Below are 24,808 nucleotides of genomic sequence, written 5' to 3' on the forward strand. Positions count from 1 at the left end.
ATGAACCCCCATACCCATTATCAAGCTTGAACATCCACAAACTTGTGGTCAATCTTATTTTACATCCATTCCTAGCCACTCCCCACAACATCAAACCACTTCCACTGAATTATTTTGGAGCAAATGTCAGACGTAATGAAATTTTACTGGTAACTCTAAAAGGTGTGGTGTCCCCAACATTATCACAATACGACTGTCACACCTAAAGTAGTAATAATAGGAAGGTATTTAAAAGGCCATCTTTCAATGGAATGTCTTACTTTGGCATGGAACCAATCGAGCACTAAACAGGGCCACAAATGGTCCAAAGTAGGAATAAAACTAAAGCTTTAACTCCTAGCTGAATGTTCTCTCAGAATATCAGGGTTATGGAGCAACTAAAAAATACCCAGCTTGCTTGAAAGCTGGCATTTGAAATAAATGGAAAGACTAAAAGGGAGGGAATCACTGTGGCCACGCTCTCAGCAACACAGAAAGCAAATACCTGCACAGGCACATGCACGCACACACGTACACCAACCCAGACGGACTCCATTCCCCTTCTCTTCTTTTCCTCCTCTTCTTTCTCCCCATTACAAGGCTAAATCTGCTTGTCAGTTCTTAACTATTCATCCTCACAAGGTCGTTCTGAAACGTGCAGCATTAACTGTTAAGGATTAGGATAATATTTGGGGGGAAATGAGTTTCTGTATACCCAGTTCCAAAATGTGTGTTACCAGCCCTTGCAATCCCTGACTCTGCCTCAGTCTGCCCTTGTCGATCAGGCCAGTGGGTGGGAAGCGGTGATGAGCGCCGCTGCTCTCTGTTCCCTGGGTTGCTTCTGCCTGCTGATCTGTGCCTGCCCATAAACGGGCCTATTATTCCTCCGTGCAACAGCAGCTGCATAACTTAGTCTGCCCAACACTTAGGTATGTTTGTGCGTGTTCTGCTGAGGAACGGAAACTTGTGATAAATGGGCTTTAGCTTGTTGTGTGGAATTAGCATAAATTAATCCCTCTCCAATTTCAACCTAAACAAGGGAGAAGAATGGGGAAAAGTGCTGAGCAGTTCACTTGCCATCACTCATGCGCAGCATGAGACATGGATACGAACAGCACCCTGAGTAACTCAAGGTTTCTAAGCCTGGGTCCTGGTACACACTGTTTCTAAAATCATGTGAGGAATTTAGAAATACATAGAATGATTCCATACAATTCATGAGGATCTGGGTTGATTATAATGGTTAACGTAATAATAGCAGTCCTCTTTTGAAAAGTGACTGCTACATAGCGAATGCTAAATAAATGGTCATAGATTGTGCACATGGGAGCAAACTCAAAAATCCACATTTGGGGTTGAATAAATGATGGGGTCCCTTTTTGGAATCATATCCTGGCTTTACCACTTATGGGTTTCTTTCATGCTTTCAAGAGAATGCCCGTTTCCTCATCTGCAAAAGGGAGATTAGACTAGTGCTTGTTTTAGAAAGTTGGGGGAATAAAATGAGAGAGAATTTTTAAAGCACTGGCATAGTACCTTTTCAATAAATTTAGCATTAGTAATATTATTACTATCATACTTTCTGAAATATAGAAAACAAGTCCTGTAAGATGACAAAAGAGGTCCGTGGTTAAATAATTTGGGGAAATAATGCTTACAATGTTGCCCACTTCGGAGTTTAATGATGTACATTAGTACATCAGAGATTCACAGCTGTAGTAAGAAACTTGTCCAAGCTGAACCCACATCTTTCATCTTTTTTTGAGTGTGTGGATAATTTCAACATATACAAAAGTAAAGGGAATAATAAACTGAATGCTTATGCCTCCATCACTCAACTTCAATAAGCAGACATTCATGGTCAATTGTAACCTATACCGAACTCTAGAAGTTGTTCTATAACTACTTGCTAGAAAGTATTTCAAATTTCAATGTTTTTTTGTACATATATTTCACAATAAAAAATGCTAAAAAGAAAAAAAAAGTTCACAGCTGCTGAAGGAAACTCAATTAACTTTACAGCGGTGTTTTACAAAGTTATATAACCACAGACCCATTGTAGAACTGGTCCCACACAACACTCTTTAGGAAATAGCTCACCTTGAGCACCTCGTTCCCCTTCTCTGCAGCTTCATCTTTTGGTTGGCTATTTCCAAGTTTTAAAGTCAACAACCTGGTGGCATCATGGATTCATTTTCCTCTGCTGACTCCAAGGCACACTGGAGCCAGGCTCTAATTACTTGTCCTGAATATCACAGAACACACATACTGTCTGAAACCTTTCTTCAGAGTTAAGGTGATATGGGAATAGCACAGAGAAAGCTGATCTTGAGTGCAGAAAGGGTAAGTGGGTAGAAGGCTTCCATTTGCAGAGCATCCCCTCCTGGCCAATGGGCATTCCCTCTGTTTCAAAGCCAAGCCCAATCACAAGAGTCCTAAGGAGCACATTGCCCTAGTGGGATAAAGCCATGATCCTGGAGGCTAGAGTGGATGGGATTTCCCAGGGAAGACTCTACTGAATAACAAAGCCACTGCCACTGGATTTATACTACGGACGAGTCTTCTGGAACAGCCAGTCACAGGGAGTTGAGGCCACGCTGCCAAGTTGTGGTGAACATGGGTACCTCAAAGATCAAACCTTATCGTAGTATGTGATAGTCTGGAGGAGAAGGAAGGCTTTTGGTTTTCTAGGGTCAAAAGACATGAGAAATCCTGGTTGTAAAGTATTTTTCAAAGTCCCGCCTACATACTACCTGAATTGGAATCAGGATCACAATCATCTGGAGCATCTGTGAAAATGAAGTTTCCTCAGCTTCACCCACAGAATAAATAAAGGTGTCTGAGAGTGGGTCCCAGAAATAGGTATACTTAACAAGTTACACAGGTATTACCATGCACATTTGTTTGACAGCACCTATTTTTCATAAAACATCCAGTCCTTATCTTTAAAGGATGTCTGATTTTTCTTCACATTCTCTGGTGAAACAAAACAAAGAGCCACTAACCTTGATAGGTTAAGAGCAGTTCAATCTGGTTATGGCCATATATAGAAAGACATTTCAATTCTCCTGTAAGAGGAGTCAGCCTCTCGTAGCTTACTACATTGCTGGCTCAATTTTCCACCCTTCTCTGTGTCCAAGCTTTGTGCAACATAAGGCTGAAGCTCCTTCCACCAGGAGGAGAAATCTATTTTTTCCACCCCTTGAATCTGAGTCAGCACAGTAATTTGTTTTGATAATGGAATTAGGTAGAAGTGATGTGTGGCAGTCCGAGTCTCAAGGCCTTGTGTATTTCTGATATCTCACTTGGAATCCTACCACTGATGTGTGAACAAACCTAGGAGAGCCCACTGAAAGGCGAGAGGCCATATGAAGGAGAGGTTTATTATTCTGACCCAGGCCATCCTAGACCAGTCTACAGCCACCCACCCCCCTACACTAGGCCGGCCAAACCAAGAGAAGCTGAGCTTCTTATCCAACAGTTCACAACTGACTACAGAGACACAAAAGAGCATAGGTGAGGCCAGAAGAACAGACAGTTGTTCCTTAGACTGATAATCAATAATAAATGCTTATTGTTAAGCCACTATATTTCTGAGTGCTTTGTTACCCAGCAATAGCTCACCAATACCTTCTTTTGTAACATTCTTCTCTTTCAGTTGTTTACAGCATCCAGTTAGCAATTCTTGCCTTTGCTTACGCAATCCCTGGTAGGTAGGGACTTCTATCCCCACTGGCAGCGGTAGCAGGTTATAAACAAGGTTACCAAGACTGCCTTCTCCGAAACCAGTACATTTTAAGAATTAAAGGGGGTATTATAGATGCTTCAGCTATAGGCCAAGAGAGTCCCAATCACTTTAAGTGTAAGAAATTCTGTGTAAAGGACAGCTTTTCCTAGGTTCTAGTATCTTCTCCCCATTTTATCTGTGTTCTCCTGCCTTCTTCCATTGTGCCAGCTTCTCTTTACTTTTTGCCTTGTCTTCCCCTTGGGGACCAGCATTTCCTGTGTCCTAACTGCCACTTATTTTCATCTTGATGCATGCTTGCATTCTGAACTGTTCATCTGATCATTCCCCCCAATTTTGCTTTCACCAAGTGTTTCTGGGTACATCCTCAGGCCTGGCCATCTCAGGCCAGATACTCTGTGATCATTTGATTCCTTTATGGGCTCTGGGAACTTGGAAAAATAGTGAACATAAAGAATCTTTTAGAAACTAAAGAGCAACTTCATTACTGGTCTCTGGGAGATTTATGAAAGTATCACATTCTTTTAACTACATTGCGGGGAGAGGGTGTGTTTAGGTCTCTCAGGACCTGTTATTACTTATCATAACACCTTAATGACTTAATAACATCAAAAGCCGAAGGGCCCACGTGTGTGTGGAAAAAACTAAACATCTGAAGGGGAAAAAAATGAATATTTATTTTGTGGAAAAACAGAAGTCAAGAAAAGTACCACCGGCATGACATTACTCCAAAAGACTTATAAATGAGAACTATGTAGATAAGGCAACCAAAGACCAAAGAGACAGACAAATTTATTGGCCGTGGAAGAATTTCACTAGTACTAATTTCATCCCTAAATGGAAAATGTTATTGCAACAATTTATTTCACTTTACAGGTCAGAGATACACAACTCCTTGGCATTTGCATCTATTATGTATGACTTAGATTATATTGTATTTTCTGAAGCTTCTTGACTAATGCTAATTCTGCATTTAAGTAGAAAGTGTCCTTCTCAATGTGAAACTGTAAGACAGGATTCATGATATATTGGGACAAATCCATAACCTGGGCTGAATTACTGAGCTCTTTATTCCCACCTGCACTCACTCATAACATACAAAGGAAGCAACTGAAGCCTGGAAATATTAATTCTCCAATATCTCTGTGATAATATCTGTGGTGTTACACCTGCAACGCATATTGAACTGGTCAGAAGGAACCACGGAGGCTAAGACAGCACAGAGATAACAGTTTTATTAAAAACCCACAAACATCCTTGACAAAGCACAGGTGTCCTAAACCTAGCAGTTTAAACAAAGCAGTTGCTAGACAGACTGGAGAGGGCGGGAGTAGGGCTACCGCGTAATTGGTTTTTTGTTTTTGTTTTGTTTTGGCTGTCTGGGGGATTTGAGACTCTTCCTTTGATTAATGGTAACATTTTCAGATTTTTTTTTTATCATGCTTCTAAATTCCAGAAGAACAGGGACCCAATTGAAAAACTAAGGGTAGAACAGCATCCTGATTCTGAAATACGTACAGAAAGACAGCGGGAGGTGAATGTATCATTTTCTGCCCATGGTAGCACATTAAGAGCATCTAAATAATATCATTTGTTTAACTTTCATAAAGCTCACGGCTAATCAATTACATCTGCCACTTATATTCTCAGTCATGCTCTACTCATTTTTCAACAGCTTCACGGCCACAGCTCTTGGCTGGTTTTTGTCATTCATCTGTTTTATGGATACAGTATATCCTAGATTCAGAGGCATGTTTCATTTCTCCCCTTAGTCGCACTGTCGCTACCCATTCAGCCAATTATGTTGGCTCCAAATATGCCGAGAAATTAGATTTTAATGTTTATTACTAATTTCCTCCCACACTTAATATCACAGGCCCTTCTTATTTAATTCATGCCTCTGTTTTAGTGGTTGCCCTAGGTTGTAAATCAGATTTATTGCTGGAGATAGACATGCACCTTTCCTTGTTATGCAGATGGATTTCTAACTGCGAGTGCTTTATAGCAGTGGTTGCTGAGACTGGTAAAAGAGCTAGCTGCATAAGTGCTGCTTGGAGAACTTGTTCAAAATACAGATTCTTGGGTATCGCCCTTGGGGATTCAGAACCAGGATGTGTGTAGTGAGGCCTGAAAAACCTCTACTTTTAAAAAGCTTCCTGGGTAACTGTGATGTAAAGTCAGATTTGAGAACAAATTCTTTATAGCAGAGATCTTCTATACCGGTTTGAAAGAGTTTTTAATGGTTTGAGGGAACCTGTCAGTTCAAGCTCTTCTAGGCCAACTGTGTAGAAATCCCACCACCCGAGTTTTAGTTTATTTGTCCAATAAATAACTCTTTAAAATGCAAATAATCCCTGAAAGGTGGTTGTGAGTAATTTTAAGGTGGATTATTATAGTTAGGCTTTGTTGTTCTCCAGTAACACGCCAGTGTTGCCCCTTGCTTACTCAGTCTTTAGCGTCCTTTCTCATGTAGACCCTGATCTATTCGACCACAGAAGAATCAACAAGTTTTAAAACCGCTCCCTCACCCAAAATATAATGACTGTATTTGCTTGTGAACATGAGTCCTCATAAAAACAATACAATTAGATGGAGCTTGAAAGATTTTCACTGGCAATAAGGGCTTTGATTTACCACCACTGAGTAGATTCCTCTCACCTCCCTTTTAAGAGAGAAGATACACCTATACTGTAGGTGTAGCTTCTCTCACAGCTTCTGCAATGACACATGTGTAGTTTAAGATCTTATTTGGTCCTGGTCCTTCTCACCTGAACTCTAAGCCCCTGTTTCCAGCTTCCTGATGGGGTTTTCTCTTACAGGTTTTATGACATCACACCCAAAGCAAAGAAAAAGGATTATTGACTATCCCCCCAAAACTGCTACCTAAAAACTCCTTTCATCTGTCCTTTCTTCCTTTACTCAAATTTATCATACTTTTTAATCTCAAAACTGTGTTAGTGAAAGTTTCTTCACTAGCATACATGGATGATGGATAATAAAGTTATAGTGTAGAGGAATATTTGTTTCCTTTGACTTTTATTCCTCTCTACCCTGTTGATAGTTTTATTGAAGATGAATATTTCAAGATAGGAGTATTTGTTGATTCATCTCTCGATGTCCCAAACCATGTCTGATTATGCATTACTTTACACATAAAGTATACAATGTCACCTTGCTGTGCCTTTCTTTGCTCAATACAGCCCCTCAATCTGACATGCTAATATTCTTTCTTTTTAGTGAACTCCTTTCTATTCAATATTAATACTCGTCTTTTATTGAAATATTTTTATTCTCTTCACTTAGAATTAATAAAGTCATGTGACTATTTGCGCCTCTGATCTAGTCAGTATGGAGTGAATGAGGTCCTAACTCATCATCTTCTACCTGATGAACCACAATTGTAAAGAAATAATTGGAAATGAGACCCAGAATTATGTGAAGAAGAAGATATATCTGAAATGGACTCTGTCCTTGAGCAGATTCCAAGTTACACTGAGCAATGAGAAAACTGTTGGCATTTTAGGGCTATTTTCTTAGTGACTCAAACCTGTTCTATAAATACTATAAGAACAAATGGTCTGCATCTGATTAAGGTTCTACCTTGAATCTTGCTGGAAAAATTCTCTTTAAAATGACACCATAGCTCTGAAAATTCCTGATACAGAAGGCCTGACTGAAGGCCTGAGAGAAAAGGGTAAGCAAGAGGAGATGATGTCACAAAAGATATGAAAGTCTAGGGAGTTTGGCAAGTAAAGACGGCGTAATCTGAGGTGTGTGATCTGGGGTTCCCCATGGTGAGGATGCTCCCTGACACTGGGAACATACCTCCAAGTGACCAGAATAGTAAAACAGTGGCCAATAAAGTATACTTTCTTCAATCTGTTCCATAATAATCCTCTTTCCACCTCTTCTCCCATTCTCTCTCTGATCCTTTATTCCGGGACCAAGAACTCCAGGGAGCACAGGCCCCGTTTTCCTTTAGCCCACCCATTCCCTTCAAAGTATATATAAACAATTATAATACATCTTAAGGGATATCTGCCATAAGGAAGGAACAGAGATAGGTATTCCCTGAATATTTATAGAATAAATGAATAAAAAGTACATGCTCCCCAGTTATTTGGTAAGAAGTAGCATGTGCAGTCAGATTCACAAGTGAATAAACTGGATATAAAGGTTAACTTGGGGGATTGAGATTTTGAATATCTCTCTTCAGGTAATAAACAAATAATATATTAAACTATTTATAAAGACAATATTTATTGAGCAACCAATATATGCAAGTTCTCTGACAGACACAATGATAAAGACAACATAAAATATATGGCGGACACTGACTTAAGATGTTAAATAGGAGTTATAATGAATATGATTAAAAAGTCTATGTGGCTTCAGATAAAGGAAAAAAGATATCAAGGCAAAGGTCTATGGAATGACTTCATGAAAATATTGGCACTGAACCAAGCCTTAAGTACAGACAGATGTAGAGTAGAGAGGTGGGGAAAGGGGAAAATATTCCACCAAGGAACAGCATTGGCACAAATACACTAGTCCTTCCAGTCCAAAGGCCAACTTGGTTGACTTCTACTCCCTTTCCCATCTAGGTTGTTTTGTAGTGTCATAACCTTTGTCTGTTAAATCAGATGCCAGCTGCCATCAGAACTTAAAGGCCAAAGGAGCCATCCAAGTCATGGCCTTATACCTTCTTGATAATGTGCCTCATGTTTTTCCCTATTCTCAGACATTTTTTTTTAATCATTACCTCTGCATAAAGAATTTCAGAATGATAGCTGTCAGAAGTGATTAGGCCCTCAAGAGAAACTGCACAGAAACCAAGAAGCATAGGAATGGCTAAGAACAAAACAAGGATTGCATTCAAAGTTGAGCTAAGCTTAGATACCAAAGTTAATGAATTCCCAAAAGAACATGTCAGGGGAAACAAACTAAATCCAATCTCTAATGATATCCAGGTATCTGGAAATGCTTACCTTGTGATCTGATAAAATAAACAGGGAATGGGATATGAAAACGAAAATAAGACTAGTAAATTCATGAAAGGAGACAGTTCTTTATCCTTGGAGACAAACCAAATTATGCATTGCCTTTCTCACCAGCAACATACTCTGGCTGAAACCTTTTTAAGAGAAGGCTGCTGAACATCTGCTGAGCAATTAGTGGAATGCAGCAGTGTGCTGTAATGGTCCCTGGGAAGTTATTAGCAATCCTGCTTATGAGACATGAAATGTTGCAAATCGTGGCCTTTTTTTTTTTCCCTTCCTGCAGAAGGATGAGAGGAAAGCAAAGGGAGTTGAGTTCTTATAGAAGCTCTACATCAAATGCTCTTCCTCACTATTTCGTACTTTCCCCAGTCTTCTTCGTCCTTCTCTTCCTGGTCATCAAATACAAATGCATTAGTAACTTAAAAGAAACTGTGCAAGTGCCTCAATTCACCTATCTGCCACATCCCTTCAAGTGCCAAGTTTTCTATGTGTGAAAGAATTCCCTCTACTGTCTTTGGTAGACACGTCAATCATCCTGTTCAAATAGTTAAAAACAACAACACATATCAGATAGTTAGAGCTAACTTAGGAGCGATCTCTACTAGCAAATTAATTCCTCATAGTTTTCACTTCCTCACTATAATCATTAAGAGTGTCAGCCTTGACATAAACATTTTCTTTTGTCTAAGACAGTCATCCTGGTCCCTGTGACTTCGCACCCATGGACACCACCAGTTTTAAGTCTATTATAACAAACATGGCCAAATTCAATATAGCAAAAGTTTCCAAGACACAGTTCTGTCAGTCCTTGGCATGCTCTTATTTCACTCTCCAAACTGGAGCTGATTATCCACAGTCTACATCCACTTCAGTGGTTGAACCAGTCCTAATGGAAAGTTCAAATAATGCTACCTGATCTGGCTTGTAATTGTAGGAACTAAGAGCCCTACTCTCACATCTAACAGAGAAGAACCCTGCATTTACAAACGTTTGAAGCCAAAACCTGCTTTTCCTTTTGCCATATTATTCAAGTCTAAATTTTGGCTTTTCTGTGGACCTCCATTTTGCTATCTTCTTGGTGATCGTACATATCTACGTTGCATCGGGAGGTGGGGGTCCTCCTTCAAAACTCAACATGCTTATCTGGGCTCCCAGTCATATAGCTCCTTTTGCCAGCCCTTTTACCTGGGATCTGAGTCTTTCTTCCCAAGATTTCCAAGTACAACACAGACTATGAGCATGAATTGGAGAGATTTTTCAGCTCTTCTCTACTTTGCATTATTCCTTGCCATTTGGAATTTACAGCAGTGGAATGAACTGCTTATGGTTATGGGAAATGGGCTTTCCTTCCATATGAATCACTTGGCTAAGCCACTGGCCAAACCAGTTTAAGTTAATCACCAACTTTACTGATTCCTATTTCTCAGCTTGGTCCCCATTCTAACATAGTTGTCATGACAAGACTTCATATTTGAAACCGAAAAATCCAAAAGGATCTGACTGAACCATTTTCAAAGCGTGATGCAATAATTAGTTAAATAAAAACTGGACACAGAGAGTATCAATTGAAAGAGAAGTATGAGAGGAAGAAAATGGAGGAAATGTTGTTGTTCTCTAGAATTGGAGAAGTGGACTAAGCTTGTTCTCTGCCCATCTTGACTTGGGGTCCCTGGTAAATAATAAAGTGAGCATTTGCTTTCTTTTTTTTTTTTTTTTTTTTATAACATGGGCAGGCACCGGGAATCGAACCCGGGTCCTCTGGCATGGCAAGCAAGCATTCTTGCCTGCTGAGCCACTGTGGCCTGCCCGTGAGCATTTTCTAACAAATCAAATTACCCCACCTCAAAGTATGTTGCCTTTGAGGACAGAGACAAATTTCCACTGGTCTTTGTACTTCATGTAGTGCCTGGCAAGGTGCTCTTAAAAAAATAAGTATTTGATAAATATTTATTTATTATTAAAATAACACAATAATATCTTGAAACCCCACCATAGCCTTAGAAGGAGGATGTTTACCCATCTTTTGAAGGTGAAGAAACAGAAAATCAATGAGATTAAATAAGTTTGCAAGATCGTGACCAACTCAAAGTCCAATTCCTGTATATGGCCCTGCATAACTCCTAAGTCACTGCTACTTCTAATGCACTGTTTTATCCTGAAACTTATATAAGTTCTTTGTAACATGAATAATTTGAAAATAAGGCTTTGCAGAAAGACCTGGGAGAAAAGTGATTTGTAAGGTCAACTTTATTCTCAACCTTTCTGTTGAGATGAGGCATGCTAACCTTTGGTCATTGGAGGAACATGTATTTCGGGTAATTCAACAACGGTTTTTGCCAGGGATCAAGTGGAAGAAGATACCTTAATCTTTTGCCTAACTGGGTCAAGAGAACCCCCAAATGACTGATGACTGACTTCTGAAAAGGAGGCACCATCTAGTCTTGATTATGCTGAAGGAAACATAAATGGGATCCCCTTTTGCCAGAGCCGCTAGCCAGAACCCAAGGACATGGAAACTGACCTGCTGTTAAGTGAGCTGCGTGGACTAGGACTTGGACACCAGGCTTCAGCTCAAAGTGCACCAAGTTTTGGTTGAGCTTATGGATCAGAAGTTCTGATATCTGAAAGAAGAGGCATCAGAGTTAGTGTCATACTGACTGTAAATAAACATGTTGAGAATTATTTATTACAGTTACCAAAGCATCCCAGGGCTATAGCTGTGAATAATATAAAATATTTTTAACTAATTTTGATTTTTTTATTCCAGTATAGGCAGACAGAATTACTGTTTAAGTATGACTTGGCTTTATATCCTAATGCTACAATTATTAATAAATCAAATAACTTCTACCTTTAAAATATTTTCTTAGGGATCTTAGAAAAGCCATCCTCAGTTCTTTGAGACAGCATTTGTGATGTATAAGTACTTAAGAGAAGTAGATATGTCTACTCCATACATTATGGTGAGATTCATACATACTTGCTTTTTTTTTGCATTGGCAGGCACCAGGAATTGAACCCGGTCTCCGGGATGGCAGGCAAGAACTCTGTCACTGAGCCACAGTTGCACTGCCCCATACTTACTTTTATTTTCAATAGCAAAGTCCACCTTATTCTTCTTTGTGATGGCTCCTCTCCCTGAAATCATAATGTGACTTTCAAAAATCATAATGTGATTTTTAAAAGATAAAACAGTTCTGCTAAGTGCGGGCCACGGTGGCTCAGCAGGCAGAGTTCTCGCCTGCCATGCCAGAGACCCAGGTTCGATTCCCAGTGCCTGCCCATGAAAACAAACAAAAAAGATGTGGTGGGTGGGACACAGTGGTTCAGCAGGCAGAGTTCTCGTCTGCCATGCTGGAAACCCTGGTTCGATTCCCGGTGACTCCCCATGTGGGGGGTGGGAGGTGGGGGGTGGGGGCGAGGAATCATGCTGCCAATAATAATAATAATAATAATAATAATAATAATTCTGATAAATATTAAATCATTACAGTTAAAGTGTGACCATGACTTAATGAATTAGCTGGTCTTTTTTGGTGCTTATGAACATAAGCTAAACTGCTCTTTGGGCTGGAAAATGTGTGCTGAACAGACGCATGGAATTCAGGCGAAGGAATACTTAACTCTAAGTATGAGGTGAAGAACCCTGTTTGGGTAGTAACAGTGTAAGGTAAGGTTTTATAGAAAAGGCAAAACTTGTTTGACTCATTTAAAGTAGAAAACATAACTCAATTTTTTCTGTTTTGCTTACACTTTTGAGAAATTTCTGAAATGCTATCTGGGAAAGTCATATTCCTATTATTTCTACTGGGAAAGTCTCCTTGCCTTATTGTTAATATTTAAGTTATCAATTTAATATATAAGTGTTTTACTATAAATGAGCTAGACTTAACAGACATTTATAGGACATTACATCCCACAACAGCAGGATACACCTTTTTCTCAAGTGCTCATGGATCGTTCTCAAAGATAGGCCATATGCTGGGCCACAAAGCAAGTCTTAACAAATTTAAAAAGATTGAAATCATACACAACACTTTCTCGGATCATAAAGGAATGAAGCTGGAAATCAATAATAGGCGGAGTGCCAGAAAATTCTTAATACGTGGAGGCTCAACAACACACTCTTAAACAACGAGTGGGTCAAAGAAGAAATTGCAAGAGAAATTAGTAAATACCTCGAGGCGAATGAAAATGAAAACACAACATATCAAAACTTATGGGATGCAGCAAAGGCAGTGCTAAGAGGGAAATTTATTGCCCTAAATGCCTTTATCAGAAAAGAAGAAAAGGCAAAAATGCAGGAAGTAACTGTCCACTTGGAAGAACTGGAGAAAGAACAGCAAACTAATCCCAAAGCAAGCAAAAGGAAAGAAATAACAAAGATTAGAGCAGAAATAAATGAAATTGAAAACAATAGAGAAAATCAATAAGACCAGAAGTTGGTTCTATGAGAAAATCAATAAGATTGATGGGCCCTTAGCAAGATTGACAAAAAGAAGAAGAGAGAGGATGCAAATAAATAAGATCAGAAATGGAAGAGGAGACATAACTACTGACCTCACAGAAATAAAGGAGGTAATAACAGGATACTATGAACAACTTTACGCTAATAAATACAACAATTTAGATGAAATGGACGGGTTCCTGGAAAGACATGAACAACCAACTTTGACTCAAGAAGACACAGATGACCTCAACAAACCAATCACAAGTAAAGAAATTGAATTAGTCATTCAAAAGCTTCCTAAAAAGAAAAGTCCAGGACCAGATGGCTTCACATGTGAATTCTACCAAACATTCCAGAAAGAATTAGTACCAACTCTCCTCAAACTCTTCAAAAAAATCGAAGTGGAGGGAAAACTACTTAATTCATTCTATGAAGCCAACATCACCCTCATACCAAAACCAGGCAAAGATATTACAAAAAAAGAAAACTACAGACCAATCTCTCTAATGAATATAGATGCAAAAATCCTCAATAAAATTCTAACAAATCGTATCCAACAACACATTAAAAGAATTATACATCATGACCAAGTAGGATTCATCCCAGGTATGCAAGGATGGTTCAACATAAGAAAATCAGTTAATGTAATATACCATATCAACAAATAAAAGCAGAAAAATCACATGATCATTTCAATTAATGCAGAGAAGGCATTTGACAAGATTCAACATCCTTTCTTGTTGAAAACACTACAAAAGATAGGAATACAAGGGAACTTCCTTAAAATGATAGAGGGAATATATGAAAAACCCACAGCTAATATCATCCTCAATGGGGAAAAATTGAAAACTTTCCCCCTAAGATCAGGAACAGTCCACTATCACCACTATTATTCAACATTGTGTTGGAGGTTCTAGCCAGAGCAATTAGACAAGAAAAAGAAATACAAGGCATCAAAATTGGAAAGGAAGAAGTAAAACTATCACTGTTTGCAGACGATATGATACTATACGTCGAAAACCTGGAAAAATCCACAAGAAAACTACTAAAGCTAATAAATGAGTACAGCAAAGTAGCAGGTTACAAGATCAACATTCAAAAATCTGTAGCATTTCTATACACTAGCAATGAACAAGCGGAGGGGGAAATCAAGAAACGAATCCCATTTACAATCGCAACTAAAAGAATAAAATACCTAGGAATAAATTTAACTAAAGAGACAAAAAACCTATATAAAGAAAACTACAAAAAACTGCTAAAAGAAATCACAGAAGACCTAAATAGATGGAAGGGCATACCGTGTTCATGGATTGGAAGACTAAATATAGTTAAGATGTCAATCCTACCTAAATTGATTTACAGATTCAATGCAATACCAATCAAAATCCCAACAACTTATTTTTCAGAAATAGAAAAACCAATAAGCAAATTTATCTGGAAGGGCAGGGTGCCCCGAATTGCTAAAAACATCTTGAGGAAAATAAACGAAGCTGGAGGTCTCGCGCTGCCTGACTTTAAGGCATATTATGAAGCCACAGTGGTCAAAACAGCATGGTATTGGCATAAAGATAGATATATCGACCAATGGAATCGAATAGAGTGCTCAGATATAGACCCTCTCATCTATGGACATTTGATCTTTGATAAGGCAGTCAAGCCAACTCACCTGGGACAGAACAGTCTCTTCAATAAATGGTGCCTAGAGAACTGGATATCCATATGCAAAAGAATGAAAGAAGACCCATGTCTCACACCCTATACAAAAGTTAACTCAAAATGGATCAAAGATCTAAACATTAGGTCTAAGACCATAAAACAGTTAGAGGAAAATGTTGGGAGATATCTTATGAATCTTACAACTGGAGGCGGTTCTATGGACCTTAAACCTAAAGCAAGAGCACTGAAGAAGGAAATAAATAAATGGGAGCTCCTCAAAATTAAACACTTCTGTGCATCAAAGAACTTCATCAAGAAAGTAGAAAGACAGCCTACACAATGGGAGACAGTATTTGGAAATGACATATCAGATAAAGGTCTAGTATCCAGAATTTATAAAGAGATTGTTCAACTCAACAACAACAAAAAGACAGCCAACCTATTACAAAATTGGAAAAAGACTTGAACAGACACTTCTCAGAAGAGGAAATACAAATGGCCAAAAGGCACATGAAGAGATGCTCAATGTCCCTGGCCATTAGAGAAATGCAAATCAAAACCACAATGAGATATCATCTCACACCCACCAGAATGGCCATTATCAACAAAACAGAAAATGACAAGTGCTGGAGAGGATGCGGAGAAAGAGGCACACTTATCCACTGTTGGTGGGAATGTCAAATGGTGCAACCACTGTGGAAGGCAGTTTGGCAGTTCCTCAAAAAGCTGAATATAGAATTGCCATACGACCCAGCAATACCATTGCTGGGAATCTACTCAAAGGACTTAAGGGCAAAGACACAAACAGACATTTGCACACCAATGTTTATAGCAGCGTTATTTACAATTGCAAAGAGATGGAAACAGCCAAAATCTCCATCAACAGAAGAGTGGCTAAATAAACTGTGGTGTATACATATGATGGAATATTATGCAGCTTTAAGACAGGATAAACTTATGAAGCATGTAATAACATGGATGGACCTAGAGAACATTATGCTGAGTGAGTCTAGCCAAAAACTAAAGGACAAATACTGTATGGTCCCACTGATGTGAACGGACATTCGAGAATAAATGTGGAATATGTCTTTGGTAACAGAGTCCAGCAGGAGGTAGAAACAGGGTAAGATAATAGGCAACTGGAGCTGAAGGGATACAGACTGTGCAACAGGACTAGATACAAAAACTCAAAAATAGACAGCACAATAATACCTTATTGTAAAGTAATCATGTTAAAACACTGAATGAAGCTGCATCTGAGCTATAGGTTTTTGTTTTGTTTTGTTTTGTTTTGTTTTTACTATTATTACTTTTATTTTTTTCTCTATATTAACATTCTATATCTTTTTCGGTTGTGTTGCTAGTTCTTCTAAACCGATGCAAATGTACTAAGAAACGATGATCATGCATCTATGTGATGATGTTAAGAATTACTGATTGCATATGTAGAATGGTATGATTTCTAAATGTTGGGTTAATTTCTTTTCTTCCGTTAATTAAAAAAAAAAAGAGAGAGAAGGGGTAATTGGAGCTGAAGGGATACAAACTGTGCAACAGGACTGGATATAAAAACTCAGAAATGGACAGCACTATACTACCTAATTGTAATGCAATTATGTTAAAACATTGAATGAAGCTGCATGTGAGGTATAGGTTTTTTTTTTCTCTCTATTATCGTTTTAATTCTTATTCTGTTGTCTTTTTATTTCTTTTTCTAAATCGATGCAAATGTACTAAGAAATGATGAATATGCAACTATGTGATGATTTAAGAATTACTGATTGTACATGTAGAATGGAATGATTTCTAAATGTTTTTTAATTTTTTTAATTAATAAAATATATATATATATATAAGTGTTATTTAAGTCTAATCAGATGCTTTCTGATCATTTTTCACCTGCTTATAAATTTAGTCCACTCAATTGCCAACTCTGATCCCTCTTTACCAGCTAAGCAAGGGCTGATGGCTTTCTTTTAAAGCAGCCTCCTGTGGAAGTCCGTTAGTAATGGAACTTAACTATCCTGCAAACGAACTTTGCTAAGCAACAGGAAATCAGCAAAATCGGCAATGACCCATAGTCAAGCACCTGGGATCCAGTGTAAACTCAGCTTCTCAACCACTGTCACTTAGTAAGTGACACAGGAAAAATGAGATTGTAACAAAACACCAACATTTGAAACAACTTTATCCTCTATTTAGGCCACTGCTCTTCTTGGGCTCTAGGAATCTTCCAGAAGACTTCTGAGGCACTCTACAAATCTCACCAACATACCCCATTCCCATCACCAGCAGAATGGCCTAGGTTTATGAGAAGCAAGAAATTCCAACATTAACTGTGTAGAATGATTTTCCTCTGTGTGCTCTAAAGTGTTGAATGCATGAGTTCGTTTTCTACTCATTAAATTGGTAGGTTCGTTATAGGAATCTGGAAGTGGATTTTTTAGTACAGGTCAACCAGAACGCTTTTGGCTATAATACACACATACTCATCCATACACATATAGAGAAATGTAAACATAAATATATATATGTGTGTATACATTTAAATATAAATGTGTATATATTAAATAATATAATTACATAGCAAAGCATGTGTGAAGCACATTATAGGTATACAAATACATGTGTGTATATACATATATATATAACTACAAAAAAGTATATTTGCTCAAAATGAAAGCTTGTCAGTAAGAATTAAGGAATTTTGTCCACCATGTGGACAAAAGGGAGCTGTGTAGTTGCAAGAGAAAGATGTTCATTTGTCAACCAGGTGAAATGATATTTACCTCTTATCTTTGAGGGTGCATTCTCTTCAAGTGAGATATATAAATAACTAAACCAGAAAATAGAGTTTATCAAAATAACATACTTCTAATTTATAATCTCCAGGAGACTCTCCTGTGAAAATAATTTACTTCCTAGGTTCTTTGTGGTTTATGACATTGCTTTGTTGGCTTTATCTTCATCATTTACAAAATTAAATAGGCTTATGCAAAACTAATCCAGTAGCAGAAAGTATTTTTCATGTATTTAACTTGCATCAAAGGATATGCAATAAAGAACACATGCTTTGTGGGAAAGAAATTATGTTTAAGAAACAAAACTAAATGAAATTTACATTTATACAAGAATGAGCTCAATTAGACTAACCACATACTTCTCAAGTAAATGAATTTGGAACACTATTGGCAGAACTTGACAATATTTTAAATGTTTTCCATGCCACTTACAGAAATTATGATCCGGCATTATTTTCATCACTTCATGGGATGTTACATATGTTTTAAAGTATATTTTATATGCACTGAATACTTGATATAATTACATTGCTTATTTCTTACTATTTCTTCCAACACAGCACGTCATCTGTGTTAGCGCTAGTAATTTCACAGAAGGAAATATCGAGCTTAGGGAAATACCTATGTTTATCCAGTTAATATTTGAAAAGTTAAGGATAGACTTTAGATTTATATGACTCCTAGTCCTAGAGCATTTCCATTCAAAACATGCTCGTTTGACCAGCTGACAGAGAAAGCAAAAGGTATTTGGGGAATAGTCTGGCTTGGCAAGTTTAGAACATGAAAAAATGCAACATTTCATTAATTATGCTGTCATCTCTGATTAATCTGTTTAGCACATACTGATAACACCAGCACCATGTCAGCTGACCAGTATGAGTTAGAGGACTAGGCAATTCCTAGCGCTTTTCCCAGGACTGCCACATTCTGTCCACCAGTGAATATAATTGGTAAAGTTAGGAGGGTCTCCGTTTCATAAAGAAATGTGTGAAATTAAAGACAACCTATAAAATAGTGTGACAACAGCCCAAATGAGAAGAATATGAACTTGCCTGATAGAGGCTCAAATGAAATAAGGGGTGATTGTTGGGTGATTAAACCTACTGGAGCAAGAATACTTCATTTATTTTCCATTTCTGCCCAGTGAGAAATCCTTTGCACTCATCATCTCTTTTCTGCTGCTCTCCCACACAGTCCATTTTCTAGTCTCCCTTTAGCTAGATAATCATGAACAAAGAAACAACAATTTATTACTCTTGGTGTCTGCCTACGTGGTGGAATACATCTGGAATTCAAAATTCATCCACATTCATTTAAAGTACCACTTACAAAGAAAAATGGAGAATCAATAAAAGTACTAGGAGAATGTAGCAATTTGGAACTGTATGTACCCCAGAAAATATAATATTATTCAGCCATGAAAAGGAATGAAGTTTTGAAACATTAGACAACATGGATGAACCTTCAAGAAGACATTATATTGAGTGAAATAAGCCAGACATAAGGGCAAAAAATATTGTATGATCTCACTGACATGGAATAATTAGAATAAGCAAATTCATAGTCAGAAACTGAAATACAGGTTACCAGGGGGAATGGGGAGTTAACGCTTAATTGTCTGGGCTGATGGAAAAGCTTTGGCAATAGTCCATGGAGGTTATGTTACTCCAGCCTTGTGAGTTTAATTACCACCCCTGAGTTTTATATTTGAACATGGTCAAAAGGGGGAAATTTTAGTTTTTATACATTTTACAAGAATAAAAATTTATAAAAAACACATAGGCCTGTACAACACATGAATGATAGTTAATAGTATAATAGTATTTCATCAATTGTAACAAAGGTACCATACTAATACAGTGTTAATCATAGGGAGAACTGTGTGTGGGGGGGAATATATATGGGACCTCGGTATATTCTGCATGATTTTTCTCTAAACCTACAATTCCAGTAACAAAAAATCATTCGGATGTTCTGTGTTAATTGTGTGGTAACCATAACTGCGTTTGATGAAATATTTCCAGCCCACCACCTTCTGGGTACACAGTACATATATACACAACTCCCAAATATTTTCTTCCATTCTGTAGATCTTTTACTTTCTTAATGAAATCCTTTAATGCATTAGTTTTTTTAATTTTGATGAGTCACATTTATCTATTTTTTTTCTTTTGTGTTGGTGTTTTTGGTGGAAAGTCTAAGAAAACATTGTTCAACACAATGGCCCTGAAGATGCTTTCCTATGTTTTCTTCTAGGAGTTTTATAGGCCTGGTTCTTATATTTAGGTCTTTGATACATTTTGAATGAATTTCTTTATGAGTCAGGGAGGGGTCCACCTTCCTTTGTGTGCATGTGAATATCCAGTTTTCCCAGCACCATTTGTTGAAGAGACTATTTTTCCTCCATTGCATAGACTTTATATACTTGTCAAAAAACAATTAGCCATAGATGTGAGGGTTTATTTCTGAAATTTCATTTCGATTCCATTGGTCTATATGTCTGTCCTTGTGCCAGTATCATGCTGCTTTGATTACTGTTACTTGTAAAAAGTTTTAAAGTCAGAAAGTGTGAGTCATCCAACTTCGTTCTTTTTCAGCATGGTTTTGCCTATCTTGGGTCCCTGATCCTTTTATATAAATGTGGTGATTGGCTTTTCAATTTGTGCATAGGGCACTGCTGGGATTTTGACTGGGATTGTGTTGAATCTATAAATAAATTCAGTCGAGACCTTGGCTTCTTAGGTTCTACCTATTGAAATCAGTCTTTCTTCAATTTTTCTCTTTTCTGTTCTTTTCAGGCATTGTTTCTGTTCACACAAATTTTTCACAATCCTTAGTTGCTTTGCCCGTAGTTGCAGGAGATCCAAACCACCATGCAACAGAACTTTTCACAGGTACTTCCTGGAAAACTGCATTTCCAATAGTGAATTCTTCTGAAATACCTGACTGGATCCATGTTCAGCCATACTACACCGTCTTTAGGTCAGGGTTCTTAAGTTAAACCCTCATGTACAGTCCTGCCCTCCCTTTCTGTAAGCTCAGAGAGGTCCCTGATAGAACTATTCTGACCCTAATCTCCAGAGCACATTACCTGGATAGGCTGAGAACTATCCAAATCATTAATTTCTGTTTCTTTTATGCTTAAGTGGTTAATTCTCAGCTTTCACATTTTACCATAAGCTTCAAGTAGAAGCCAGGTTGTATCTTTCATCCCTAACTTGGAAATCTCCTTAGTTAAATATCCAAGTTCATTGCTTTCAAATTCTATCTTCTATCCAATATCTGGGTGCAATTTGGTTAAGCTATCTGACACTTTATAAGAAGGACTGTCTTTCTTCCAATTTCTAACAATAGATTCAACATTTCCTTCTAGGACCTCTCCAGAAGTACCTTAATATAAATATGGATATAAATATGGTATAAATATGGATACCACTTGTCTGTTCATGATGAATTATGTATTCCCTAAGATGACATAAACTTTCCCTGCAGCTCTCACTCATTTTTGAGCCCCTCAAAATTCTTCTAGCCTTTGCACTTTACCTAATTCCATTGGTATTTCCACATTTTTACATACTTGTAATAGAGCACCCCACTCCCAGGACCAAAAACTGTTTTAGCTTATTAGTTGCTAAAACAAATGCAATATAATGAGTTGGCTTAACAGGAATTTATTTCCTTATGGTTTCAGAAGCTGAAAGTCTTGATTTCTCCTGGGATCAGTATCTTCCAGCTGGCTAGCAATCTTTGGGGTTCCTTGGCTTTTCCATCACATGGAAAGGCACATGGTAGCATCTTCTCCTTTTGCTTCCAGGTTCTGTTGACTTCCACCTTCTCACTTCTCTCCATGGCTTCTCTTTCGTTATGTGTCCAATTTTCTTTGTTTATTAGGATTTCAGCCATATTAGATTAAGGCCCACTCTCATTCAGTTTGGGAACACTGTAAGTAATAAGAAATATTTTCAAAGGCCCTATTTACAAATGGATTCACAGCCACAGAACTAGGGGTTGGGACCTAAACATGCCTTTTTGGGGAAAATATTCAATCCTCCCTTCTATTATTAATGGAGAACTGTCTAATTCTCCCTTCAAATCTGTAAATACTTGCTTCATATATTTTGGGGCTCTGCTTTTAGGTACATGTAAATTTATAATTGCTATGTCTTATTGTTGACTCCCCCTTTATGAGTGTATAGTCACCTCTTTTGCCCCTCCTAACAGTTTAAGATTTGAAGTCTATTTTATCCAGTATTACTATAGCTACTCCAGCAATCTTTTGATTACTATTTAATGTAATATTTTTTCCAAGCTTTCACTTTCAAACTTCTTGTATATTAGATTTTAAGGTAGATCTTTTTTAGATAGCATATAGTTGGGGCATGCTTTTTTATCCATTCTGCCAGTCTCTGTCTTTTGACTGAAGAATTTAATCCATTTACATTTAAAGTAACTACCGATAATGCAGAGCTTCTGCCATTTTGTCTTAGTAAGTCTTATACATTTTTTGTCCCTCAATTCTTCTGTTAATGTTTCCTTTCATATTTATTTGATTTTATATAATGTATTATTTTGAGTACCTTCTCGTTTACTTTTTTTTTTAGGTTCATGGTCTAAAATTGAACCCAGGTCTCCTGCATGGAAGGTGAGTACTCTACTACTGAACCATCCATGCACCTCCTTCTCATTTACTTTTTTTTTTGTACGTTGTGTGGTGGGGTCACATTTCATTATTTTTCCATATGAGTGTCCCATTACTGCAGCACTATTTGTTGAATTTTTGTTTTTTTGTTTTGTTTGGGGGGACGTGCATGGACAAGGAATCAAACTCAGGTCTCCTGCATGGCAGGTGAGAATGCTACCATTGAAATACCCCTGCACCCACCTCATTTAGTTATCTTTCAGATATTTTCTTTGTGGTTACCATAGTGCTTAAATTTAGCATCCTAAATCTATAAAAATCAAGTTCAATTTGATGCCAATTTATCTTCAATAACAGACAAAAATACTATTCCTATAATCCTTTCTTCTCCCCACATTTTGTTGTACTTATAAAATTTATATTTTCCACATTGTATTTCCAAAATGGTATATTATCATTACTTTTTATTCATTTGCATTTTAGAATGTGTAAGAGGTAAAAAGTAGAGTTATATACCAAAAAAATACAGTACTATAGTACTGGCATTTATGGATACCTTTACCAGAGGACTTTATTTCTTATGGTGCTTCAATCCCCTGCCTAGCATCCTTTCCTTTTGGTCTGAAGTACTCCTTTTAGCATTGCTTGTAGGGAGATCTACTGGTGACAAACTCCCTCAGCTTTTGTTTATCTGGAAATGCCTTCATTTCATCTCATTTCTGAATGCCACACTTGCTGAAATAAAGTTCTTGTTTTTATATCTTTTCAATATTTAAATATGTTTCCTTTCAATATTTAAATATGTCATTCCACTGACTTCTTGTCTTTATGGTATTTTCATGAGAAATCAGAACTTAATCTTACTGGGGCTTCCTTGTACATAACATGTTGCTTTCTTCTTGCAGCTTTCAGAACACTTGCCTTGTCCTTGACAACCATGTGTCTGGTTTATAGTTCTCTTTGAGTTTCTCCGCTTGGGATTCATTGGGCTTTTGAGTGTATATATTCATGTACTTCTTTAAATGTGGGAAGTTTTCTGCAATTATTTCTTTGAATATTCCTTCTATCTTTTTCTCTCTTCTCACTTTGAGACTCCATTTTAGTTTGCAAGCTGCCAGAATGCAATATACCAGAAACTGAACGGCTCTTAAAAAAGGAAATTCAATAAGTTGCAAGTTTATATGATCTAAGGCTTTGAAAAAGTCCAAATTAAAGCAAGGCTATAGAAATGTACAATCAAAGGCATCCAGGGAAAGGTATCTAGGTACCTTGGTTCACAAAGGATGATGATATTCAGGGTTTCTCTCTCAAACGAAAAGGCACATGGTGAACATGGTGACATCTGCTAACTTTCTCTCCAGGCTTCTTATTTCATGAAGCTCCCCCAGGGGCATTTTCCTTCTTCATCACCAATGGTCTCTGGCTGTGTGGGCTCTAAAGCTTTTTTCCTCTTAAAGGGCTCCACTAAGCAAACCCCACCTTGAATGTGTACAGACACATCTCCATGGAAACCATCTAATCAAAAGTTACCATTCACAATTAGGTGGATCACATTTCCATGAATAATCAAAAAGCTCCCACCCAGAAATACTGAATGAGGATTAAAGGACATGGCTTTTCTGGGATACACAACAGATTCAAACCAGCACACTCTCAAAATGCATATGTTGGTACACTTGATGGTGTGCCACAGGTCTCTTAAGCTCTGTTTACTTTTTTCTCACTCTTTTATCTTCCTGTCCCTCAACTTGAATAATTTCTATTTTCTTCTTCCAGCTCCAATATGCTGTTGAAACCCTCTAGGGATTCTTTCATCTCAGTTACTGTGGTCTTAAACTCCAATATTCCTATTTGTTTCCTGTTTATAATTTCTCTTTATTGAGATTCTCATACTGTTCATTAAACATTTTCCTAATATCCTTTAGTTCCTTCTCTGTGTTTTCCTTCATTTCCTTGAAAATACAGAAGAAAATTTTAAAAAGTCTTTGTCTGCCATGTCCAAAATCTGGTTTTCTTTGTTTATGGTTCTGAATTTTTACCTTGTTCCTCTGCATAGGCCATAACTTCCTGTTGTTGTTGTTGTTTTTTTGCCTTGCAATCTTTTGTTGCATGAGATTTAATATTAATATTTTAATGTGCTAATGTTGTGATTTTGTCCCTAATCTGTCTGTTCCTTACATTTGTTATCTAGCTAGTGCTATAATAGAGATTTCCTTGAGTGCCACAAGTAAGTAAACACAGTCAAACTACTGCAAGAAACACCTTTCACAGTCTTTGCAAATTGGCTCTACATTGGTTGGTTCTCTTTCAACTTTAGCCCTCCAACTGAGAAGATCAGGTCCCTAGTGCGGGGACCTCTTCCTCTTTTCCTAGCCTGTTCATTTTGGCCTTGTGCTGTCCTTAGGAACTTCCCCATTTACAAGGTCTCCAATGCTCCTATTTCCTATGAAAAAGACTTTCTTTCCCTCCAGGGCAGTCTATTGTATGTCTTAAAGCAAGAAATCCTTTGCCACAGGTGGCTTTAACATACTTGTTTCA

The 24,808-nt window shown here is 37.6% G+C and overlaps 1 protein-coding gene across 4 annotated transcripts in view; it reads right to left on the bottom strand.

Moving 5' to 3' along the window:
• The window catches only part of SORCS1 (sortilin related VPS10 domain containing receptor 1), a 536,703-nt gene that overhangs the window by 7,663 nt on the left and 504,232 nt on the right, over positions 1 to 24,808 (bottom strand). For all 4 annotated transcript variants that reach the window (XM_077125968.1, XM_077125969.1, XM_077125970.1 and 1 more), the window contains exon 24: positions 11,246 to 11,345. In XM_077125968.1, the coding sequence (XP_076982083.1) occupies positions 11,246 to 11,345 (100 nt within the window). The remainder of the gene's footprint in view (positions 1 to 11,245; positions 11,346 to 24,808) is intronic.

This window comes from Tamandua tetradactyla, chromosome 13 (assembly GCF_023851605.1).
Source record: "Tamandua tetradactyla isolate mTamTet1 chromosome 13, mTamTet1.pri, whole genome shotgun sequence".
NCBI classification, from domain to species: domain Eukaryota; kingdom Metazoa; phylum Chordata; class Mammalia; order Pilosa; family Myrmecophagidae; genus Tamandua; species Tamandua tetradactyla.